Source organism: Sminthopsis crassicaudata, chromosome 2 (genome assembly GCF_048593235.1).
Source record: "Sminthopsis crassicaudata isolate SCR6 chromosome 2, ASM4859323v1, whole genome shotgun sequence".
NCBI lineage: Eukaryota > Metazoa > Chordata > Mammalia > Dasyuromorphia > Dasyuridae > Sminthopsis > Sminthopsis crassicaudata.
Genome location: NC_133618.1, coordinates 137,114,396 through 137,133,777, shown reverse-complemented (window position 1 = coordinate 137,133,777; position 19,382 = coordinate 137,114,396). Strand labels below are relative to the sequence as shown.

Genomic DNA, 19,382 nt, shown 5'->3' with positions numbered 1-19,382 from the left:
CAGATAGTCTAGAGCAGTGGTCCTCAAACTTTTTAAACAGGGGGCCAGTTCACTGTCCCTCAGACTGTTGGGAGTGCCGGATTATAGTAAAAACAAAAACTCACACTCTGTCTCTGCCCCTCAGCCTATTTGCCATAACCCAACAGGCCGCATGAACGTCCTCAGAGGTTGCATCTGGCCTTCGGCTGTAGTTTGAGAATTCCTGGTCTAGAGAACCTAAAACATCTCTTCTATTGTTTTACCACCTGTTCTCTTACTCCTTGAGAGTCATTCTCTCCATTTTGCTCCTGTTACTTCACACTCACTTCTTATTTTCCATTCCTCAGTGTCTTCCTCAGGAGATTTCCTCTGTTCTAACAATTTATTTCTGGAATATTAACCTGTCGACAAACATCTATTATGCACTTAAATGTGCCATACACCATGTTAAGATATGGGGAAACAAATAAAAGCAAAAAAACCAGCTCCTGACCTAAAGGAACTTGAATTTCAATGGAAGAGACAAAGGGGTGCATAAAAATTATATAAAGAATATAGATAGAAAGTAAGTGATCTCAGAGGGAAAAACACTAACAGCTAAGGGACTAGAAAAACCACCTGAAGACCATGGGATTTGAGCTGAGTCTTCCAAGAAGCAAAAAAGGCAGAGGAGAGAAGGTCCGGATCTAGAGAAGAGCAATTAATGCCAAGGCAGTGAGATTGAATGTTGTATACAAGGAACAAGTAGGCCAGAGGAAAGGGATCACAACATGTAGGGTGGGGAATAAAGTATAAGAAACTTGTAAAGAGAGAAAGGAATAGAGAGAGAGAGAGAGAGAGAGAGAGAGAGAGAGAGAGAGAGAGAGAGAGAGAGAGAGAGAGAGATGTCATGTAGAGAGAAACAATAAAAATCAACAAGAGACTGGATGTCAACAAATCAGACCCTATAGAGGAAAAAGAGAAGCATTCTAGGAGAGAGCCTTGAGGGAGACCACAGTTAGTGGGTGTGACATGGAAAAAAGTCTCCAAGAATACTCACAAAGACTTGAGAGAAAGTGTACAGAGTGAGGAGGGAAGCAAGTGCCAAGTAATTCAGAAAGGGAAAGAAGGACTGTAATATTCTTCTCCAAAAAATGTAATGTTCTCTGAGAGTAGGTTTCTTGGGGAGCTTCTGGAGGCAGCCTTCGTTTCAGTTCAGTGTAATAATTACCCCAAATGCAGCCAGGAATTAAAGTCCAAATCCTTTAGGGTTTGGCTAGTTTTCTGGAGACCTTCCGGATCTTGAATTTAGTGTCCTCCACAGGACAGCCTGTCACCACTTCTGTCTTCTTTTGTTCTGCCTGACTGCCTTCTCTGGCTTGTGAATCTCCCGAAGTCTATTCTGGTTGAGGCTCCTAGCTTATATATGCTCTCTTAAAGGTGTGAATCTTGTAGAATTGTAGTAAGTACTAAGTACATCTAGAGAACTGTTAAGCACCCTGCTAAACAACCATTGTCTATCAATTCCACTGACTTAGCACCTTATAAGAATTCTAACAAAGGAAGACTAAGAAAAGGACATTAAGAAATTACTGGTATATTATAATGAAAATAATACATAAAATGTGGATGTACACATCCTCTGTATTTTCTTCAAAGTGGTTTCCAGGTATCACTCATTTGAGTTTTATAACAACTTTGACAAAAACAGGCAGAATGGATATGATGCTAATTTAAAGATGAGAAAACTAAAATTTGGAAAGAGGAAATTAAATCAATAGAGGGAATTTACAGTCTATATCTCATTTCCTAGTCTATTGCTTTTTCCACTGTCCTGAAAACAGATAGCCCCTTTCCCTGTTCAAACACATTCTGATGCCCTAGGCAAAACAATCCCACTCACATTTAGAAGGGCAAAGTTAAGCTTTCCTCATCCTTACAGATACACACTTGATCCTGTGAGTCTCATTGTTATTGGTCTTTATGAGGCCTTTATTATTCAGTCAACTGAACAACTCTGGACATAGTTATCAGTACTACTGAGTTGTTATTGTACAGAGTAGAATCTCTGGAAATTTAACTACAATAACTGAGTAATTATATAGTGTAGCTAACTCATTTCTAAAGGGCTTTTACAAAGAAGGATGGTTTTATGTGTTAAATTATGGAAATTTTGGAATAAATTATGGAATTTTAATGGAAAATTAATTTAAGAAACAGATGGAATTTAGACCAGAGGTTTTATACTTCCAAATAAAGGCTAGAAGAATATGATTATAAATACTAACAAGTCAAAAAGGAAAAGGATTTTCTGGATTTATGAAAAAGCCTTTCCTTTGATACTTATGAAGTATTGTTTGATAATCTATTTTAATCCACATATAGTTTTTTCCTTCTGGCATCTTTTTCTCCTAAATCTCAAGGAAGACTGAGGGATTAGAATGACTGATTAGAGTTGGTTTCATTGTGAAAGACTCTAGTGCTTCCATTTCCTGCTCTAATCATGCCTTGTTTGCATTCCTTGCTTCTTCCCTCAAGTGTCTTCTTGAAGGATTCCTACTCCTTTTTTCCTGTGTTGCTCTAACTGATACTTCTGAATTATGAAGGAAGAGATCTGCCCCAAATTCCAAATTCAAGATGAACTTTAGGAATGCTGCAATTTCACCAGAGTAGGCACTTCTGCTGACACAGATATTTAATCTACTATAACTAAACAGATGGACTTTGAGCTCTTGCAGACAACCTTGACTTTCTGAACCTGACTAGACACGTCCTTGGATACAAGACATGCAATTTATTATTAGCTACATACTGAAAGCTTCTCTACTTCCATAGAACCTGCCAAGACTTATGCATCTACTAATCTAGCTGCCAATAATGCAGGGTCACCTCCATATTATAACGAAGCATGAAACTAAGACGTTAGCAGAAAATTTTTGTAATGAATTTAATGGTAATAATTCTGTAAGTCATCTTAGAAATAGCATTTGCATTAAGAAACCCTGAAGAGTTCCCTTGATTAGCTTGATTATCACTTGATTGTTATTCAGTCACCCCTGACTTTTCGTGACCACTTTTGGGGTCCTGCTGGCAAAGATCCCGGAGTGATTTGTCATTTTCTTCTCCAACTCATTTGACAGATTAGGAAACTGAAGCAGGCAGAGTTGAATGACTTGGCCAGATCATACAGCTGCTAAGTGTCTGAGGCCAGATTTGACTTTAGGAAGATGAATCTTCCGGACGCTAGACCCAGCGCTCTATCTACTGAGCCACCTCACTGCTACCCTTTGATTATCTAATTCAACACTAAAGATTGATCACAAGTGGGAAATTTCAAACAAATTTTAAAATAAATTTATGACCTAAATGACCTATAAATGCCATTTTTGCCTATGATAATATTAAACTTCAAAGAAGATTGGCTTACAACTGATCAGGCTGGTTATTGGGAAGGTTTCTGTGAAGAAATTATTATTAATTTTTTTATGTTACTGAAAAAAAATCTAAAATCTCACCATAAACTTTGTGTCTCCCTTTGACAAAGTATCTGTGATGAAGTGGACTTTCTGCAGTTGTTCTACAACTTGATGCAATAGCTTAGGCTATAGGATGAAGGAGAAAAAGAAAAGGTTAGAAGTTAATGACGAGGGATTAAAAAGTATCTTTCTGAAGACCTAGAAAAGAACATCTGGCATTCTTATCTTCTTCTTTAAGTACTTTTTTCTCCAGCAAAAATACAAATAAATACTCATTTTAAAAAATCATCAAACCAGGAAGTATACACAATTCATTAATATTTGAATAAATTGTATTAATAAACTAGATGATGTTTAAAGCTCACATTTTCCAAAATGAATTTAATATATTTGAATCTCCAAAAGATGGCATTTTTCATGAAATCACATAATTCAGAGTTGAAAGGGATCTCAATGCCACAGTCCAGATCTCTTTTAAATTGCTACTTAATTATGTCTTCCTAGCTTATGAAGCTGATTTCTTGAATTCAAATATAAAACTTTACAATTTCTTTTCAATTCAAACCAATGTTCTAGGTCATTAAGACCATTATGGATCCTGTAATTCCAGTGTATCAATTATATCTTCCCCAGGTTTGTGTCATCTGCATTTTCATTAATATCAACTTTGTTTTAACTGAAAAAAATCTTCCTTTCATGAAATACCAACTATAATACTAATTTCCTTACCTGTTTTCTTTGACATTGAACTCAGCACAAAAAAAATCTTGTCCTAAATTAGTGTCTTCTCATGAATAAGACCTACTATAACTACTCAAATACTAACAAGTAGAAACAAACATAAGTATTTTCATGAGAAACTGACTGAACTTAACTGATGGATTTAGATACCTGTTTAGTTGACTCAGAAGTGAAGCTAGGATGGGTGAGGAGAATATCCATATCTCCACTTGACTCTGCACCTGTGAATATAAACACCAAGACCAATAAATTAAATTCTTCTTCTTCTTCTTTTTTTTTTTTTGCTGAGGCAATTGAGGTTAAGTGACTTGCCCAGGGTCAGCTAGGAAGTGTTAAGTGAGGCTAGATTTGAACTCAGGTCCTCCTGACTTCAGGGCTGGTGTTCTATCCACTGCACCACCTAGCTGCCCCTAAATTAAATTATTAATGCAAAATTATGAAATCAAATAAACATAGGAACCTGGTTGATGACACAAGAAGATATTACTTTTTTGCTTAACTTTCTTTTTTAATTTTCTTAAAATTCAAAACAAATTTAAAGATCTTAACTATCTAACTATTTAGGTAAATACTGATGCTGTCAGTATACTGATGCTGCTGGGATAAAAACAGTAAATGTGCTAGTTTTATACAAACAATTACAGAAAGCACTTTTGGTTTAAGCTTCAAAATATAAAATCTTAATTAAGTGGAACATTCATGTATTTTGGATAAATTAATGTTAACCAAAAAACCCTTGTTCAAACCTTATGGTTGGAAATTTTTCATAAATATATTGGTACACTTTCCTGTCCTGGTAAGTACAGCATTGTGAACATAAGCTTTTTTGGTGACTGAGGATCTTCATCCTAAACATCAATGAATGATCTTTGTCCAGTACTGCAAATAAGGAAGAGATTACATTGAATATGTACTGATTTTAGGACACATCCTAGATCTGCTTTTTAAAATAATTTCTTCCTATCAGTTTGAATTTCTTACCATTTGTCCTTACTCCTAAAAACAGTGAATTCCCTCCATGCCCACTAAACTTAAAACTGCTTAAGAGTCTGGTCAATGGATGCTTGCTGTAGTTATTTTATTTTAAAGGTTACAACTCCAGGAGAAAACAGAATGAAGATAGAATTCTTTCCTAATGGTAGGCAAATAATTCTGTTAAATGGATATCTGATCATATGTCCAGGGTAGATGCCTAAATGGAAAGAGTAATAATACTTTTTCTTGGTGTATTCATCCACATTCCTTCCCAGTTGTGTACCTGGGGAAGAATGGAAATGATCTTTCTCTTCCTAACTTCTAGTCCCTTTTCTAAACTGCTATTTCTAAGTTTTAAGTCTAAGAAAAGGAAGCTATGGTATTATTTTTTCTGGCTTATCCTATACTAGATTCTTATGGCAATTACCAATTTCATTTCTGACTACCTAACTTCTTCTTCTTAGGTAAAAGTTGCTGAATAAGATCAGGTCAGTTTCCTAATATTATTTTTATAGATTCTGTGATAACTGTTATATCATCATCCTACAACAAAAATAAGGTAACTGTTCCTTGAATCTAACCAATGCAGATTCTAATCAACCAGAAACAACTGCTCATTTCTTCAAGCCAATACTACTGGGTTTCAATGACTTTGCTGGGGTTTAAAAATCTTAGTCCTGAGAGAGAAATCCAGTTATCATTATATGGCATTATAGGACTGGGAATCACTCACCACGTCGGAAACTTCCACAGACTGTAGCAATATATTTTGAATCAACTTTCTTAATTTCATTCAAAACAATATCCTAAGCAAGAGGAAAAAAAGGCAAGTCAAAATTCTAAAAATGTTTTGTTTTACTTTAGTTACTTTTCTCTCACACCACCTGAACACAATAAAGGTATGTCTTACTTGCATTTGTAACATCTCTTCCCTGGGAATTCTCTTCTCAAAGTCTTCAAAATATCTACCACAAATAAAGTATTAAAGACAGTGAGCTTCAATTGTCCTTAAAATTAAGCACAGACAGTTAAGTGATCTTCCCTTAAAAGATTTATCATAAGCCAAATTTTACATAAAAATTAACTTCATTATGAACTAATTAAGTAATAGCAACTTGTTTCTTTAGCATTTTCCCCAGTTACATTCAAAACAAAAATTCTCTCCCTTATCCCCATCTACAATTAAGAAACCACATGTGAAATTATGCAAAATATTTTCCCCAGTATCTGCCAATTTATTATGCCAATTGGCTTCAGAAAGGCATCAATTAATATGCTCCCTTAGGAAATCCAGGTTCTTTAGAACATTTCAGATTATTGAATAAAAGCTTGTAAATTAATGGCCTAACAACACTGCTCACTTCTAGGAAGAAAACCTGGAAAAGGTTAAATTTATACAGAAGGACATCTATCTAAAACACAAATATGTTTAGATAAAGGAATGATGGAATATTCTAAAATCAAGTATATTCTACAGTTTCAAATATTATTTTATATTGTGAAGTATCCACATCTCATGAAGGGGAAATCAGAGAAGGCTTACAGGCTTACATCATTTTCTAAAAATAGTTTCAACTTTTTATATAGCGTATTAACATAAAATTAAACCTTTCTAGAAGCATGTAGAACCAAGAAAAATTTAGTCACTAATGCTGACGATAAGAACAATTAAAATTTATACACTGATTTAAGTTTCTGTTCCCTTTATAACAATCTTGTGAAGTAGGTAGACTTGGAAGGCCTTGATAACTGATTAGTTAAGAAGAAAACTAGAAGTCAATGTGTCAAAGAAGCCAACAGAGGAAAAAATGTCTAAGAGAATTAGGTAGTCAAAGGTTAAAAGATGCAGAAAGACCAAGAAGGACAGGCCTTAGGAGAGAAGAAATTACTGGTAATTTTCCAAGACAGTGATGCATTGAACTTGGAATCTGAATTTGAGCTTCAATTTCTGCCTCTACTACTTACTAGTGATGTAATTAGAAAAGGCCTTTAACTTCACAAAGCTTCTGGACATGATAAGACTTGTATGAGGCACCTCCTAAGATAGCTTTAAGGAAAGTGTTCTATGAAATGTAAAGACCTGTATAGATGTGAGCTGTAATTGTTCAATACACTTAATATTTGAGTAACTAGAACTTATTTCCTTCCCACATTGCTATCAAACTTTTCATTTCACTTTATGCTTTGTCAACCAACCTGTGTATGTATGTATGTGTACATAATCACCACTCCACACACACAAAGCTTTTTAAGATGTTATTTGTTTAGGTGGGTTGGTAGCCCACTGATCCAGAAAACAGATCTTTTACAATTTTGTAAGTAGTCATACTCATGATTACTATGAAATTATTATGCAGTAAAGTAAATGATAAGACTCTCTATAAACTCAAGCTGAGTCTTGAATAACAAATTTACAATTTTATCATTGAGACCAAAAGTGAATGTCTTTTCAGTTTGGTAGTATTAATCAAAGAATAGCATTTTAGAACCAAAGTAATATCAATGCCATGATAAGATACCAGAGAAGGATTTTAGTAAAGGAGAATACATATTTGAGAGAATATTTATGTATGTAGACACACACATACACACTTATGGGTATATACATATAACCAAACATGTACGTGTGTATATGTATGTATACTTGAACATACACATGCAAACACACACACACATACATCCTAAAGCCTTTCTTTAGTGACTCAACAAGACATGGAAGTGACTGTGGGTTCTTGAAGGTTACCCCAATAAAGTGCAAGCTTTGGAATATCTTAACAAGTTAGAAAGGCTTCAAGTGTCAATGTGGCAAAAACTGTCAGGCTAGGACCAGTCTAAATTCAGGGAGATTCACTAACATGAAAGGGTTGTAATTTGTGTGGGTATAAAGAGTACTTACATTGGTTTAAAAATGAGTCTTTCTAAATGTATAAGTATATGTTTATATCCATTTGTATAAATAGCTAAATCTATGAAAACACTGAAATGTATGTAGCAGAATATAGTAATAATGGGCATTTGTGCAATAAAAAATTATGGAGTTCAACTAATTACTGAAATCTCACAATTTTGGAATTAACCTTCAAATTTCAAGTGTCAAAAAAAGATGTCTCACCTCAGCCCAATTCGCTGATGATGGTTCAATTTGCTTTCATTTTTCCTAAGATCTATGTAGGAAACAGGAAAAAAAATTGAAAAGCAAAACTTAACACTTTAGAAAAATCACCTTGGTTTAAATAAGAATTAATCAAAATATTAGTTCACTGAAATGATCTTTCAAAAACTTATTTAAAAAAAGAAATATAAAAATATTTTGATGGGATTAAAAATAAGACATTTCATAACCATACTATCTCAAAATGCTGTACTTATGATGGATTTGTTTTGTTCTATTTATTTAGTTATAAGAATTTGGTTTTTCTTGAAGAAAATATGTGTTGTGAATTTTTTTTTTAAGTTGAAGAAAGAAGTAATGGGGATAAGAGAAGAAAAATCTATTTCAGAAAGTATTTTAATGGAAGGAATGACATAGCTTAGTGACAGAATGAATATAGTTGGCCAAGAAAGGAAAGAGTCGAGGTGACTCCAAGGTTTTTGGCTTGAGAAGAATGTACAATTCACCGAAAGAAATGTGTAACAATTTCAAGAAATTAGCAAACTATTAGACTAATTCCTCAGAATAGAATATAGAACAACACTGTGGATTCTTATCCAAATATCTAATTATGGATTTCTTTCAAGGTTCTCTACTCTTCTTTACCTTCTCTTCTTCAGCGATTTCATTTATTTTGACTTTACAGCACACAACTATCTAAAGCCTTTAAAAGTTTACAAATCACTTTCTCCAGAACAACCTTATAGAGTAATTAATATTATTCACATTTTATAATAGAGAGACTTAAAAAGTTAAATGATTTGTTTATAACCATAAGTAACAGAATTAATCCCTACATCTTCTGACTCAAAGTCCAGTTACTTTTTCTATTATACTGTACCAATTTTCACCTGTATGTTGGTAATTCCCAAAATTACATTTCCCATCCTGACCTGATCTGTACAGCAGATAATATTTTAAAATGATCATTAGGAATCTCTACTTGGGTGTCTTAAGTCCCTTCATTAAAGAAACTTCAAACAAAGCTCGTTACCTTTCTCTCACAATTATTCCCCTTTTCAACTTTCTCATTTCTTTCGGTGAATTGTACATTCTTCTCAAGCCAAAAACCTTGGAGTCACCTCGACTCTTTCCTTTCTTGGCCAACTATATTCATTCTGTCACTAAGCTATGTCATTCCTTCCATTAAAATACTTTCTGAAATAGATTTTTCTTCTCCTATCCCCATTACTTCTTTCTTCAACTTAAAAAAAAATTCACAACACATATTTTCTTCAAGAAAAACCAAATTCTTATAACTAAAAAAATAGAACAAAATAAATTCCTATATAGACTATGTCTAAAAATGTTTCTATTACTTTGCATATTGAATTCGTTACCCTTTTATCAGAAAGTAGGTAGCCTACTTCCTCATCAATCCATTGGATTTGTATTTGGTTATGGCACTGATCAGTGCTTAAGTGTTTCAGAGTTATTTGTCTTTATAATGTTGTGATTTTAGAGATTATTTTCCTGGTTCTACTAACTTCACTTTTCATTAGTTCATACAAGTGTCATTAAGGTTCTCTAAACTCTTCTTTTTCATCATTTCTTGTGCCACAGTAGTATTTGTTCAGCTAATATTCAATTGATGGACATATGTTTAGTTTCCAGTTATTTGCCACAATAAAAAGAACTGCTTTAAATATTTCTGTACAATAGGGTCTTGTCCTTTTTTTGGATCTCTTTAAGGTATAGCACTAGTGTAGAATTGCTGCATCAAGGAATATGCAGTTTGATGGCTCTGAGGGTACAATTCTAAATTGCTTTCCAGAATAGCTGAAGTAATTCAGTTTTATTAACAATGTTTTAATGTACATGTTTTTGATTTGTCATTACCATTTTTGGGGTCATCTCTGCCAATCTAAGTTGAGATAGAATCTATGGATTTGCTTTATATTACATTTCTAATTATTCTTCTGGCCACTGATAACTTGAATTTGTTCTTTTGAGAACTGCCTGTTCACATCCTTTGACTATTTATTAACTGAGGATCTATTATCAATACCATCTCTCTTGACCAAGTTTCTCTCACTTTTCTCTAGATAATTGATAGCCTCAAGCATATTTATTTCTCTTTCCTCTCCAAAATACCCAACATTTATCTGTTTAGATTAATATTGCTAAAATATCACTTTTATCATGCTATTTTACTGCACTAGAATCTATATTGTCCAGTTATGTCCAACTGTTCATGACCACAATTTTCTTGTTTGTTTGTTTGTTTTTAACAAAGAACTGCAGTAGTTTGCTATGTTCTTCTTCAGTGGATTAAAACAGAGATTAAGTGATTTGCCTAAAGCCACACAGCTAGTGTCTGAGGCTAGATGTGAATTCAGGTCTTCTTGACTCTAGCATTCTATTCATTGAAATATCTACTTTTATCCAAAGCAGAGAGGTTAAGTGACTTGCCCCTAGGTTTTCCAGCCATTAAATGTCAGACCTTTTGGAACTCAAGTTCCTCCTAATTTTGCAGGCTCAGCCTTCTGTCCACTGAACTATGGAGCTGCCTCTCTAAGACCTATAATGGTTCTTCTGAATCATCCAATCCAGAGTTAGTATTCAAAAGTCTTAGTAATCTGGCCTTGCCCCCTCTAACTTTAAAGTCACAAACAGTGGTCTTATCTTCACAACTTTGTTCATGCTATTCCCATATTAAAATATTTTCCCTATACCTGTATATATCTAATATATATTTTTTAAAAAAGACACCCCCCCTTTTCTGGAAAACTCCAGCTCAAAGAGATTGCTCTCCTCTTCTAAATGTCTGTAGCACTGAATTTCTAAAATCAGTTTTACATAGTTCAGCTATCAATGACAATATTGTTTCTAAATGTTCCATGTGTCTTAATTACTTTTACTTAGTTTTAAATTACTGAATACTTTTTAGGGTTTGGATAATTTCTCATAACTATATTCTCTCTTAGATCTCCTAGGGGCATGCATATTGGGCTAGTCAGTTTTTGAATAGTTAAAAACCAAAACATGGACATAAACAGTTGTTAAGTTCCAAATCAGTGAGTTAAAAGTTGTTGTTGAATATAATTGGGTGTTATTGTCAAACGTAAATCACACCCTTGAAAAGTTCGAAAAGGATTACATTATATTTTGTGGCTTTCTACATGAGATTTAAATAAAGTTTTAAAATTGATTTAGTTTCTGGTTTCTAAGCACATTCTTTTGCTATTAACAAATCTGGGATTGTTCCCAAGAATCAGCAATTTCTCCAATAACGATGTCTTTTTTAAAGCCTTCTCCACTGACATACCTTAATTCTCTTACTTGTAAAGACTTAATAATCCTGAAAATATTATACAAAGAAAAAAGGCAACTTACAAACTTAAAACTAGCACAAAAATATTATAAAATATTCCATTTTCCTTTATTAAAAGAAAAAAAAGCATTTTCCCCCAGTCTTAAATTTAAGAAATATATGATCAGAAACTATATTGGCCAGTAAATTTTACTGCCAAATTAGTTTCTTTCCTGTGAGTTATAAGCTTATACGTATCTAAATATATATGAATACTACATCTTAGATTTTGGTAGTAGAGCTATAGCCACATCTATCATTTGTGCATACATAGGTTTTTCACATTCTATGTAATACTAATGGCCTTTCCTAAGAACAAATTCGGTTTACTATTCAGATTAAGACAACAATCCAATATAATTCCTGAAGCCACAAGATGGAAAATGCTATCTACAGAATAATTTATGAAATCTCAAAGTAAATTGAAGTTTAAGGAGAGTATTTGGCACACACATTTTAAAAAAATGATTAAAATTTTTTCACATGTAATTAGGAAATATTTAATGAAATAAAGAGAAATAATTTTTTTAAAATTTAGCTTACAAATGACAACTAATAGTTTACACTCACCTTCCAATGTTTTAATTCCTTCATCTACAAGCTTCCTTGCAGCTGATGGACTGCAAAGAAAGGAAACAATAAACTACACATAAAAAATGAAAACTATGTCTTTGAAACAGAATGCTATACAGTTATATATCTTCATAAACAATTTTTAAGAGTTGCTATTTAAGTTAAAGAGTTACAATAACTTACTGTTTACTCTAACTTCTATCATAAGTAACATAGTCATCAATTCTGAAACTGAAGAAGGTCCATGTTGGATCAGCTATCAGTCTATGCTTGAGGGATAAGAATGTGTAATATAGTACTTGTCCTCAGAGAGTTTACTTTTTTTTTTTTTTGGGGGGGGGCGGAAATACAATGTGTATGCAAATAAATATAATACAAAGTAAGGAGTGAATGGGCAAGGAAAAATCAAAGTTATAAAGGGGAAGGAGATTTCACTAAAATGTCAAAGAGTTGGAAGAGGATCAAGGAGGGCTTATAGGAAGATGTGGCATACAAGAAGCTTTGAAGAAAGATAAAGACTCTAAAAGGCATGGCTAAATAGGGAGTATATTTCAGGTTTACAAAATACTGGTATGAATAAAGGCAGAAGATAGCATGCTGAATTCAGGAAATAGCAGAAGGTAAGTAAAGAGGAAAAATGGAAAATAATAAAGTAGTCATGAGAATTATGAGTGTGTAATAGTCTGGGGTCATTTATTGGAGTTGAAGACAATGTCTTACATTTGAATAGTTCATAAAAGCACAATCACTATATTCTTAATTCAAATTCAAAATAGCAAGACAGTGATTATACAAAAAGTACAAAATGGATTCTAGTCCCAGTGCACTAGTTATATGATCTTGTGCATATCACTGTATCTCTCTGAACTTCATTTTTCTCATCTATAAATTGACAGGATTTCTTAACTTTTTCCCCCTCCAACCATGGATTCCTTTGGCAACCTTGTGAAGCCTACCGACCTCATCTCAGAAGAATGTTTTTAAATGCCAAAAATAAGAAACTGAATGATAAATAATAAAACAAAGGGAACCAATGATACTGAAAGTTATTGACATGCTAAAAAAAAAAAAAAAAAAGTTCACAGACTACAAGTTAAGAACTCTTAGACTAGATAGTCCCAGATTCACAGATTTAGAGCTAGAAGGGAATGTAGAAATCATCCAGTTCTGCTCATTATAAATTTATTTAAAAGATGAGAAAATTGAGGATTAGAGAAACTAAGCAACTTTCCAGAGTCATTTAAAACTAAAATTTGGATTTGAATCCAGGCCTTCAAATTCCTCCATCCAATGTTCTTTTCTGTCTCCTATAGTGCCAGTTCCTAGAATATGAGGTACCTGTCACTCTAGGGTAGTCATCAAGAAAAGGTGAACATAATCAGTGTCTGTACAGCAAATGTATCCTACCGAAAACAGGTAAACACATAATGTAGCAATATGTCTAGTGAAAGTACTTAAAGCTTTGTCTTTTGAATCTGGAAGAATATTTCATGCTGAAAAGATAAAATGGGCATTCCTATGTTATATTTCATTGCTATATTTTACTTTGTTCAGTGTCAAAGTGGCTTACTTTGATAAAATTAATGAAAAACTTTTCTTTAAATAAATTAAACAAAACAAACTATGATTTTACATGTATCTTACCCAATACCACTAACTCGTGTCAGGAAATTGATGGAAGAACTTGTATCATCCTGCCTAATCTGCAAAAAAAAAAAAAAAAAAAAAAGATGTGAATTTGAGTTACCTTATGAAATATTACCTTTCATTAATTAATAAATTATGTAATATTTCATGCTGAAAAGATAAAATGGGCATTCCTATGTTATATTTATCCAAATCATCAGTCAATCAACAGATATGCATAGCCATTTCAAGTGACATTTTGGGATCTGCAGAGAGAAAACATTCAAGTATAATGGATAATAAAAGGAACTTCCTAAATTGGCAGAGCCAGTTACAGAACCTCCTGAAGACTTCCTATCTCCAATTTATCCAAATCTATAAAAAAGATTCATACATAAAGAATCAGAAGAGACAAAGCTACTGATTTTTGTAAGACTGAAATAAAGTTGCAAAACTATTTGAGGTAAACAATTCTTCACTTAGGGCATATATTCTTATACTCTGTCCTATGGAGTGCCAATGAGAACATTTGAAATCATTTGATCATAGCAGATGAAGCCATCTCTTAAAACAGAGTAAAAAGTGAATATCTTATTAGAATGACAAACATTTTTAAAGAATGTTATTAATGGATTTCATTAGCAATAATATCTCTCTTTCTTTTAGTAATCTTATTAATATTTTTATAAGACATTACAATTCTGAATACATAATAAAAGTATAAAAAATTTAAGCAAATTAAATGAAGATTACCTTTTCCAGTTTACGTAATTTTCCAGTAGCTAAAAACTCATCAATCTTCTCAGCAATTTTTGCTCCTACTCCATCCTAAATTGAAGACAAAGATTAGTCAATAAGTATTTATTAAGCATGTATTATGTGTTAGGCAATGCATACATAAGTAAAATATGCAACCTTTAAAGTCTACACAAGTAGACTTCTACTAAAGTAAAATAAAAAGAAAAAAAAGAAAATAAGTCACCATCACTGAAAAGGTCTTGAATAAAGAATAGGCAAAATGCTGCCCCAACTAAAAACATCTCCTCTGAGGGATATTGAAATATGCATCAAAACCCATAATTATTGAAAATGGAGAAAACAGATCTCCTGAATTAAAATATTAAATCAACTTCTTAAGTTCACTGGAGGTTAAGTTCAAGTTACTGTTAAAAACAACAACAACAACAAAAAAAAAAAAAAAAAAAAGGAGAGGCTAAAAATAAAAAAAAAAAAGTAATATGGAAAAAAAATTCAAGAACTTTGGTTTTTAGTAGCAGGATAATACAGATTTTTCCCTTTTTCACTAAAAATATACTCATCTCATGCTTAATAGGAGTTTTTTCCATAAAGAATAAGTGAAGAAGGACATGAACAATCAATTTTCAGAAGAAATGCAAAGTGTCAGCATACGAAAAAAAAAAATGCCCCAAAGAACAAAAGGCACACCAATGTACCTTCTAGAGCTGTGAAATGGTCTATCATTCTGGGAAACAATTTGGAACTAAACTGTGTACACCTTTTGACCCCATAAAACTATTATGGGAATTAAATCACAAGGCAGTCAAAGACAGAAAAAAATTCCATGAACACATAATATCCTTAATAAGAGTATCAAATTACTGGAAACAAAGAAAATAGCTAAATAAATGTGTTATAAAAGTTAAACATAGTATCACTGTGCCATAAGAAATGAGAAATATGAAGCAATTAGGTGGAATAATAGATAGAGTACTAGCTCTGGAGTCAGGAAAACCTGAGTTCAAATTCAGGTCAGATACCTGACACTTACTAGCCATATGACCTGACTGCCTTATGCTGCTGCACAACCATGGTTATAACAATCATGTTACACAGATACTACAAGTATTACAAGGTAACACAAGTACTACAAAAGATGAGGACAAAGACTCAGGAAATTAAGTTCACAGTAGCATAGATATCTTAGAAAATGTTAGAAGTAGAATTTGAAAGTCATAGATATGTTAGAAAATGTTAGAAGTAGAATTTGAAAGTCTTTTTGACTTGATATTTAGTACTCTATGTGTTATGATAGGTGACAACTATTTCTGTATGATCCATGAACTGAGAATATTTTTACATTAAAAAAATGTACTGTATTTAAAAATGTTAAAACCATTTTTAGCTCATGGGCCATACAAAAACAGATACCTTGCTGATTCCTGAACTATATTACTATCTATTCCATAAGTGATTTTTGGAAAGCATTTAAATGTTTTTATTTATTTAAAAAAAAAAAAAAATCTTTAAAATTAATCTTTGGATTTTAGCTGCTTCAACAAGCTGGATGATATGTTAAAGTCATTCCAAGAAAATGAATAATCTTTAGTTTAATATCTGGATATGATGCAAATTAGGATATTTCTTCATTTTAATTGGTTATAAATCTTACCAGTTTCTTTGCTTCTGCTCCACTCTTTATTTTGCTTGGATACTTGGCTATCACAGAGGCTGCTTTTCTTTAAAAAAAAAAATAATAATAATAATAATAATAATAATTAATTAATTAAATAAAAATTTTAAAAAAAAAACAAAAAAATTTAAAAAAAAAACAATCCACAACAAACAAAAAAAAAAACCCCAACAAAATCAGATTTTAACCTTTTTTTTTTTTAATTAGGCAATATTCAAACACCTCAATTTCCACCAAAATAATCTTTTCTTCCTTAAAACAGAACTTTTATGATTCTCAGATATGATGTACCAACCATTTATTGAACTTTCATTGCCATGTATGTTTGTGGAAGTACTTCGATCATCTTCAAGTTTGGAGATGACACTGCTATGGCCTTACTCTATGAATTTATTTATAAAGATTAATAACACCAACGATGCTTTTAAAAATGTATTCTAAGCTTTAATCTAAATTACTATTAATGAAAACACAAAAATAAAAACATGAAAGAAAAAGGCCATTTTCAATTTTTAAAAAAAGAACATTAATTTTAATAAGACAATAAAAAAGTCAAGTTTACTTTTCTGTTGGCTTTTAAATTCTATATATAGTTTTACCTTTTCTAATCTAACTACAGACAATTTATATGCTATTCTGATTTGATTTTTTTCAGCATGTATTAATTCATATATTATCCCTTTATTTCTCTGTGTCTGTCATTTCCTTTTTTTCTTTTTTTTTTTGGCCCAGGCCTATAATTTCATTGCTACTGTAGGGAACTCCCATTGAAGAAACTCCCTCCACCAATATAAATCAACAACTGTTTGGAAGCTAATTTAATTAAATGTTTCATCATTGAGAAATTAAATGATTCACAGGGTTGCTTAGTGTATTCCAGAAGTAGCACTTCTAAACCCAGATTTTTCTACCTCTAAGACCAGCTTTCTAGCCACTAATTCCTTGTCATTTCTTATGGTATAATATATTCCATTACATCCACAGACCAAAATTTGTTTTTAAGATTGTCACAAGGTATTAATTTTACACTTTGTCTTTTCTGTCTTTCTCATTCTTATAGCAATCAAATTTTTGTACGCCCTTATCTCTATTTTTGTCTAGGTTAATAACCCCATTTGTCTCTCTCTCCTTTTCAAATCCTATATACAGCTGTCAATGTAATCCCTCCTAATACATAGATCAGATCACATTATATCATTGCTCAAAAACTCTGGATGGCTTTTTTACTGTTGGATTAAGACGTGCTCTAAGCCTCTCAGTATTAAATCAAGTCCATGTTGGAGATATACAATTTTGAGGGTGTTAAAGATTTATGGGCTCCAGTGGAACTGACAAAGAATCAAGAGATTCAAAGAAAATACACTGTTTGGTCCCTTGTGAAAGACCTGCAGAACATGCACAAGAATGAAGATACTTGTTATATTATCTACATTGCTGATGGGAGGTCAAAGATCTATCAAGTTCATAACATATCTAAATCAATATTATATTATATATATCAAGTTTGTATCATATCTATCTTTGTATATGAATTCCTGTTCTATTAGATTCTTAAGGGTCAGGAAAGATGTCATATTTATCTTTCTTTCTCTCTCAGGTCCTACCAAGATATTGGATAGTACTTAATATGTATAGCCAATCTATAAAAATCTATTTACAATTCTACCTTTTCAAAACAAAAAAACCCAATAAAGTAGACTAAAAAAATCTTAAAACTAGAAGCTTTTGATTGTGTTTTCATCATTACTAACATCTATCCTACCTAAGATCACGTCTCTTGAAAATCCTAAAAGGTTCTGGCCAAGTTTATCCAAGAAAAGTTGACCAGAAATAATTTTCTTGAAGACAGTCCAATCATATTCAATTCTGGTCTCTTAGATTCCTAGTTTACATGACAAAATTGTGCATTCTGCGACACCAATTATGACCAAAAACCACCCTACCTGTAAGCGTTGTACTTATGGATCGCCCGATTCACATTCCTCTCATAATTTGCAAGCTCTGAAAAAAGCAAGAAGAAATATATGAGCTTGAATGCTTAACAGGCAATCTGTGGCAAGTGGACCTCTTGTTCCAGGACTGGGCAAAAATGCCTGTCCTGCACCCAGTGACTCATATCCACTGCTGTCTGGGGCAGGACAGAACCAGGCCAAACGGGTGGCCTTGAAACATTTATAAAGTGCTTCATGTTTGCAAAGCATTTATCCCACCCATGGAGGTAGGTAAGTATCCTTCCAATGGTATACAGGTTAAGGAAGTTGAGGTTAGTAAGGTAAACAGCTAGAGGATACAGAGTCAGGAAAACCTGAATTCAAATCCAGCCTCTGGTCAGATCCCTAAACCTCTGCTTCATTTTTCTCATCCTTAAAACAGGGATAATAAATAAACTTGCTACAGTTGCAACGCGGATGAAATTAGATATTATTTGTAAAGTGCTTTGCAAATGTTAAAGAGCCATATAAATGTCATTACTATCATTCAGACACCAGAACTTGAACTCAGCTCCTGACTCCACACCCCGGGTCCGAACTTCTAAAAACACTTTACAAGTAACAAGGCGCTTTCTCCACAGCGCTCCCGCCGAGGGCAGCAGCGCCTGCGGGTGACATCATTCCGGTTTGACAGGTGAGGTGACTAGTCAGGCAGGGGCAGGTAGAGCCCCTTGCTCAGGGATCTAGGCCTCGGCCCTCCAAACGTAACGAGGTTAATTGACATGATGCTTATGACAGGATCAGAGCGATTGGCTTTTCCGAGAACCCCCGTCGGATCTGGTTGGTATCAGCAGGGGGCCCTTCGGGGTGGGGGGAGAGGATGCAAGTTGCGCCTGGGGGGAGGGGTGGGAACAGGGAGAGGGGGCAGTTCGGCGCCCAGTGTCTGACCCGTCAAGAAGTCGGTGATGCCTGCGTTGAGAGTCTCTTGCGGCGCCTTCCGTTTGCTCATGGCGGAATGGGCTGGAGTCCCAGCTCGGGACCTTCCCCGCCTTGGTCTACGAACGCCGGGCGGGGCGGTGGAGAACTCGCTGAGGGCAAGTGAGGGCTGCCCTCCGACAAGGAGCCGTGCCTCCGCTCCTAGAGAGCCCGGCAATCAGAAGAGGTAACAATGGCGACCCGTACGCTCTGACAGACGGAGACTAGGGTT

General features: G+C 33.5%; 1 protein-coding gene across 3 annotated transcripts in view; it reads right to left on the bottom strand.

The window, feature by feature from the left end:
* POLB (DNA polymerase beta) overlaps positions 1–19,382 on the bottom strand; it is a 27,768-nt gene extending 8,386 nt beyond the window's left edge. For all 3 annotated transcript variants that reach the window (XR_012486006.1, XM_074287361.1, XM_074287362.1), the window contains exons 1-11: positions 19,124–19,382; positions 18,188–18,245; positions 16,224–16,290; positions 14,567–14,641; positions 13,832–13,890; positions 12,185–12,234; positions 8,263–8,314; positions 6,061–6,115; positions 5,884–5,956; positions 4,326–4,396; positions 3,474–3,560 (exon numbers count right to left, since the gene is read on the bottom strand). Coding sequence is in view for 2 of the 3 variants with exons in the window: in XM_074287361.1 (XP_074143462.1) it covers positions 3,474–3,560; positions 4,326–4,396; positions 5,884–5,956; positions 6,061–6,115; positions 8,263–8,314; positions 12,185–12,234; positions 13,832–13,890; positions 14,567–14,641; positions 16,224–16,290; positions 18,188–18,245; positions 19,124–19,184 (708 nt within the window). In the remaining variant the exon portion in view is untranslated. The remainder of the gene's footprint in view (positions 1–3,473; positions 3,561–4,325; positions 4,397–5,883; positions 5,957–6,060; positions 6,116–8,262; positions 8,315–12,184; positions 12,235–13,831; positions 13,891–14,566; positions 14,642–16,223; positions 16,291–18,187; positions 18,246–19,123) is intronic.